At 50.1% G+C, this 5,664-nt stretch overlaps 1 protein-coding gene across 1 annotated transcript in view; it reads left to right on the top strand.

The window, feature by feature from the left end:
• Positions 1-53: 53 nt before the first annotated feature.
• The window catches only part of HSPB8 (heat shock protein family B (small) member 8), a 13,720-nt gene continuing 8,109 nt past the window's right edge, over positions 54-5,664 (top strand). The window contains exons 1-2 of the mRNA XM_077766018.1: positions 54-282; positions 511-887. Of these exons, the coding sequence (XP_077622144.1) occupies positions 521-887 (367 nt within the window). The 5' untranslated portion in view covers positions 54-282; positions 511-520. The remainder of the gene's footprint in view (positions 283-510; positions 888-5,664) is intronic.

The raw sequence follows: 5,664 nt of genomic DNA, 5'->3' as shown, positions 1-5,664 counted from the left end.
TGGACCTGCCCCCTCCCCGCCCCCCGGGAGTACAGCTGTTCCCTCAGCGGATTCTCAGGGGCTGGTTCATCACCTCCGAATACTCCTGTGACAGGAGGCGCGGGCAAAACCCGCCTCCAGCCCCAAACAGCAATAAATAGAAGGCTCTCAGCCCAGAAGAAACAAGAAGTTTCTAGGCCTGCGTCTCTGGGTTTCTTAAGCTCCTGGCTCTTCTCTAGACATCTCAGTGGCTCTGGCTGAGAGCCTGGACAGTCTGGGAGGACAGTGACTGGCTGATCTCTGGTGAGGCAGAGCGGAGAGGGACCCTCTGGAATTCTGCTGGACCAACTGGTGGTGGCCTTTGGGGGCTGGGACCCCAGCCGGGTACACACCCCCTTATCCTTGGCAGTGGATGGTTCAGCATTTTCTGAAGCAGAAAAATAAGCTTGGAGGGCCAGCCGACCCACATCACCTTGCCGTGTGACCTTGGGCAGGTGGCTGCCTCTCTCTGAGCCTCCGTTTCCCCTCCAGCTCAGCAGCCATGGCGGATGGTCAGATGCCCTTCTCCTGCCACCTCCCAAGCCGTCTGCGCAGGGACCCCTTCCGAGACTCATCCCTCCCCTCGCGCCTGCTGGATGACGACTTTGGCATGGACCCCTTCCCGGACGACTTGACCGCCTCTTGGCGCAACTGGGCCCTGCCTCGATTCTCCCCAGCATGGCCTGGAACCCTGAGGTCAGGCATGGTGCCTCGGGGGCCCACGGCTGCAGCCAGGTTTGGGGTACCTGCCGAGGGCAGGAGTCCCCCACCTTTCCCTGGGGAGCCCTGGAAAGTGTGTGTTAACGTGCACAGCTTTAAGCCAGAGGAGCTGATGGTGAAGACCAAGGACGGATACGTGGAGGTTTCTGGTGAGTGAAGGGCAGGGGTGAGACAGAACAGGGAGAAGGGGGTAGGCCTCAGCCCTGGGAATGGCCAAGAGAATGTTTGTTCCCTTAGAGGGTGAACTGTGACAGCGTGACACAGGTGACTTCAGAGCTCAGGAATGCAGGCCACAGAAGTTATCTTTGTGAAAAAGCTCTCCTTTCCCTGGCTTCCAGGCAACACCTCCACCTGACCAGCCGCCGGGCCTTTTGAGGGCTCTGTCAATCAGAGCACAGTCAGGGAAGCAGAACCCACCTCATAGGTTTTGACAGAAAAAAAAAAATTAACAGAAAGGAGAAGTTAAACAGATAGAAAAGAAATACAAAGCCAAGGATAAGATGGGGCTCATGGCACCCCAGTGTCTAGAAGGGTGTGTTTCATGCTCTGCCATGATAGAGCTAGTAATCAGCAGGCTTCAAGAGGAATGGGGCCCCTTGTTCCAGATAAGGAAACTGAGGCATGACAGTCACTATGAGGGTAGTAACTGGGACCTTGATTGAGCACTTTCTCTGCCAGGCACCGCACTATGCCTTTTACCTGTAGCGTCTCAGTTAAGGCAACCAGAGGAGGTGGGGCCTGTTTGTCTCTTTTTGCAGATGGGGAAACTGAGCCTTTTTAACAGAGGAGAAAGCTGAAAGTAACTTGTCCAAGGCCTGCCTGGGTCCAAACCGAGGCTGTCTTGGGAATTGGGAGGCCAGAAGCAATTTGATGATTTATTGAGCACCTACTAGGTACCAAGAACTGGGCTAAGACTCTTCTATTCCTTCTTCTTAAATCCTCACTCCAGCCCCCAAGAAGCGGGGCTGTCTCCTCCCATTTTACAGCCGAGGAGGCTGAGGCCCAAGCGGGACCGGTCCAAGGTCACGCCATGAGTCAGCAGTAGGAAGAGTGTGGGCCTGCCCAGGACGCCAGGCCGGGGTCCTTGCCGCCACATCCCAGCCTGGGAGAAAGGAAGGGAAGACAGGAGACTTCAGTCCCTGTTAAGCAGGGGGACAGCTTTCTCTCTCTTCCCTCCCAATTAATGCTCCATTAAAAAGAGTGTGTTCCTGGCACAGGATCGCAGACCAGAGAATCAATAAAAGCCATTGCGAAGGCGGGCTGGGCAGATACAAGCCCTGGCAGGGCAGGGCGGCACATAGGGGGAGATTTCAAAGCCTTGCAGGGCGGAATTGTAGACATCAGAGGCTCTGCCGGGTGTGGTGGGCCGGGAGACATGCTGGGGCCACGTGCAGATGGAGGGCTTTCCGGGTGGGCTGGGGAGGCAGGCCTGGGCTCTGAACGTGGCCCCGCCACTAACCGGCAGGATGTGCGGACTGTTTATCTTCCCTGTGCTTCGTTTCCTTATCTGGAAATCGGGGTTCTGGTACACGAGGATTGTTGTATTAAAAGAGCTGGCGGGGGTCAAGTGTGAACAAGGGATCAGTACTGTTATTGCTGTGATCCTGCTGTTATTAAGATGCCGGGCACAGAGTCAGGCCCCCGCACACCGTGAACGGTAGATGCTCTTTGAGACCTGGGTTCAAATCCCAACACTGCCAGGTGGATGTGGCCAAAAAAGTCTTCTCACTGTTCTGAGCCTCAGTTGCCTTATCTGGAGAATGGGGATCATGATAATATCTGTCCTGCAAGTCTGTAGGGAAGATTAAATATAAGCTGACAATATATGATAATAAATGCACAGAACCTGTGTCTGCCTGGCACTCTGTAAATGACTCTTATCACCATCTCTCCCATCTTTGTTTTTAATTAGGATTCCAGGGTCTTCCACCCTTGGTTGGAGGGGTCCCCGTGCCCTGTGACCCCTCCAAGAGACCTCTGAAGTATATTTCCCCCTTTCTCCTCCTTTCTAGGTGCTTCTTTTTTAAGAATTTTTTTTAATGTTTATTTATTTTTGAGAGGGAGACAGAGACAGAGTGCAAGATGGGAAGGAGCAGAGAGAGGGACACAGAATCCGAAGCAGGCTCCAGGCTCTGAGCTGTCAGCACAGAGCCCGACGTGGGGCTCGAACTCACAAACCATGAGATCGTGACCTGAGCTCCAGTCAGACGCTTAACCGACTGAGCCACCTAGGTGCCCCTCTAGGTGCTTCTTAACAGGTGGGCTCTGGCAGCTCCACGCTGAGATCTCAGCTAAATGCCTTACTAATCCAGCAACACTGAATGAGGCTTTGAGTGAGTCTTGGAGCCTCAGTTTCCGTATTTGCAAAATGGGGCGGTTGGGTGCTTAAATAAGACAGTCAAAGCCTCTTTAGGTTGTAATTAGCCTCACTGGTGTGTAATTAACACCCTCAGCTTGACAGAATCCAAATCCCCTGACAGTACATATGGAGACTCTCATAAAATGGATTTAAGAAATTAGATTGATATCGGGGCTCCATTTAAAATCAGATGCAGTGTTTTATCCTGTATCACATCATGACAGACTTATCTTCTTCAAGCTGGGTGCAGGGCCCTGTGCTAAATGCCTACACAGGTCAGCTCCCAGGTTCCTCACGTGGAAATTCGGGTAGGTTTGTGACACCCACTTTACAAGTGAGGAGACTCAGAGACAGTAACTCACCTGAGATCCCCGGGTCCTACATGGCAATGTCTGAAATTCAAAGCCAGGCCTGCTTAGACAGTTCCGAGTCAGGGGCTGGACTTCCTTCTGATTATGCGGCCTTGGGCAAATCCCACCACTGTTGACCTCAGGCCTTAGGAGGAGTCGAACTACATTAGTATTCGCCAAACCGTACATTTTAAGATACCACTCGGCATCTGAGAAATGGAAGGAAGGCGGTATAGAATTTTAAAGGTACCAGAAGAAACAAGATTCTAAACAAGTTTCCTTACTACAGGACTTATCAGAGCTTTGATTTGCCAATGTAGTTTATGGATCTCTGGAGGCAGTCCTGTCTTATCAGACCACATGTGAGTGTCCAGTTCCAGGGAAGTGTTTGGAAAATGCTGAACTAGATGCTTTCCATGATGCTTATACAACCATACAACCCAACTCCCACCCTGCAGCCAGCAGCCAAGAAATGTTCTCTTCAGGGGCCACTGGGCGCGGCCCTGGCCGAGGAGGAACTGGAAAGCCCAGAGGCCTTATTCCCACCCCCTCTCCTTAATCCCAGGGACTCTGCCTCCCCTGGAAACAGCACCTTCTTTCTTTAGCTGGGCCAATGGCTTTCCCCAAAGTGCTGATGCCTGCTTCCTGGCACCTACATTTCTCTCAGGCATGTTGAAAAAATAGCAGCTGCGAGGGGCCTCTGGCTTGCCTGGGCCTCCAGAGGAGTTTTTTTTTTTTTTAAAGAATCATAATTACTTTTTTCTGTTTACGAAAATAAAATATTTCCATGGTAGAAAATGCAACTAGGAAAGCAAAATAGGAAATTAAAAATCCCTCATAATCCTTAAGCTGCCCCAATAAATAGATATTCAAAAATATGCAAATTAAGCTTCAAGATAAGCCTCTGGTAGTGGCATCCACTTTCAACCAGGCTCCTCTCTATGGAAATCTTGGAGCTGCCCCTGCTCAGAGATCCTCCCCCCACAACCCCAATACCCTATTTTCAGGGAACGGACAGGAAAGCTTATTGTCACCCTCGTTTTAGAGAAGCATAAACTGAGGCTCAGAGAAGAGTAGAGATGAGCAGAGACTGACATCCAAAACTTACATGTCTTTGCTCTGGCACTTCCAAGCTGTGTGACCTTGGGCATACCGCTTAACCTCTCTGAACTTCTGTTCCCCATCCACAAAATGGTTATAATGGAAGTCCCCGCTTTCTAAGGTTGTTGTGAAAATTAAAGGAGTCGCTCTAGGAAGGGGCTGGGGCATTGGCTCCCACCAATAAAGCACCATATAAGAGTTCATTATTACTATTCTTTGGATCATTGCTGTTGCTTATTATTCCCGGGACACCAATGGTACAGAAGGGCTGAGTCAGAGGCACTGGCCAGTCCCCAGGGCAAGCAGGCCTCTGGAGGCCCAGGCTCTGCGGGGAGGGCGTCAGAGAACAGACAGCGCTCCTCCGGCCACAGGCCTGGGTTAGGGCTGGACAGTTGGTACTCAGGGATTTGGCAAGACCAAATCGACTCTCCCAGGGACAACATATTCAAAGCATAGCATGTTCTGGGGAACCAGACCCTCCAGTTTAAGAGCGAATTCCTGTCAGTGGACCCCTTGCCGCCCAGCCAGTGAGAGAATAAATTGATGCAACCTTTCCTAAGGGCAGTTTGGCAACACAGATCAAGTCTCAGAAATTCTAGAACTTAGAATTTATCCTAAAGATGTCATCAGGCCAGACACAAAGATCTGCACAAAGAATGTGCGGTGCCGTGAGGTTCTGTCTAAGGTCAGATGCTGTCTCAGTCCCCAGAAAGCCGGGGATTGGCTAAAATGAGCTTAGGGAATGCTGTGCAGCCATTAAAAAAAATCACGTTGTCGAAGAATATTTGCCGTAGCCTGGAGAAATAATTATAATGTGTTGGCAAAAGATAACAGTTTCGAGCATCACATACAGTATGATCCCATTTGCTAAGATACATGATATCCTATATTACATTTATGTCCATAGAAAGAAAAGTCTGAAGCGTATACAGAAATGTGGCCTTGTCACAATAATGGCAGGACAAGCAGTTTTGATCATTTATTTCTGTATTTTCTACACTTTCTAGCAAACACATCTATTATCTTACAGTCAGAACGAAGTCAGTAATAAAGAAATTAGGAATAATAAACAAAAAGTAATGGATAATAAAATCGCCTATAAATCGTCAGTTTTTT

The sequence above is a fragment of the Crocuta crocuta genome, unplaced genomic scaffold (genome assembly GCF_008692635.1).
Source record: "Crocuta crocuta isolate KB4526 unplaced genomic scaffold, BGI_CrCroc_1.0 scaffold339, whole genome shotgun sequence".
Classification (NCBI taxonomy): domain Eukaryota; kingdom Metazoa; phylum Chordata; class Mammalia; order Carnivora; family Hyaenidae; genus Crocuta; species Crocuta crocuta.
This window is presented reverse-complemented; position numbering and strand designations above follow the sequence as displayed.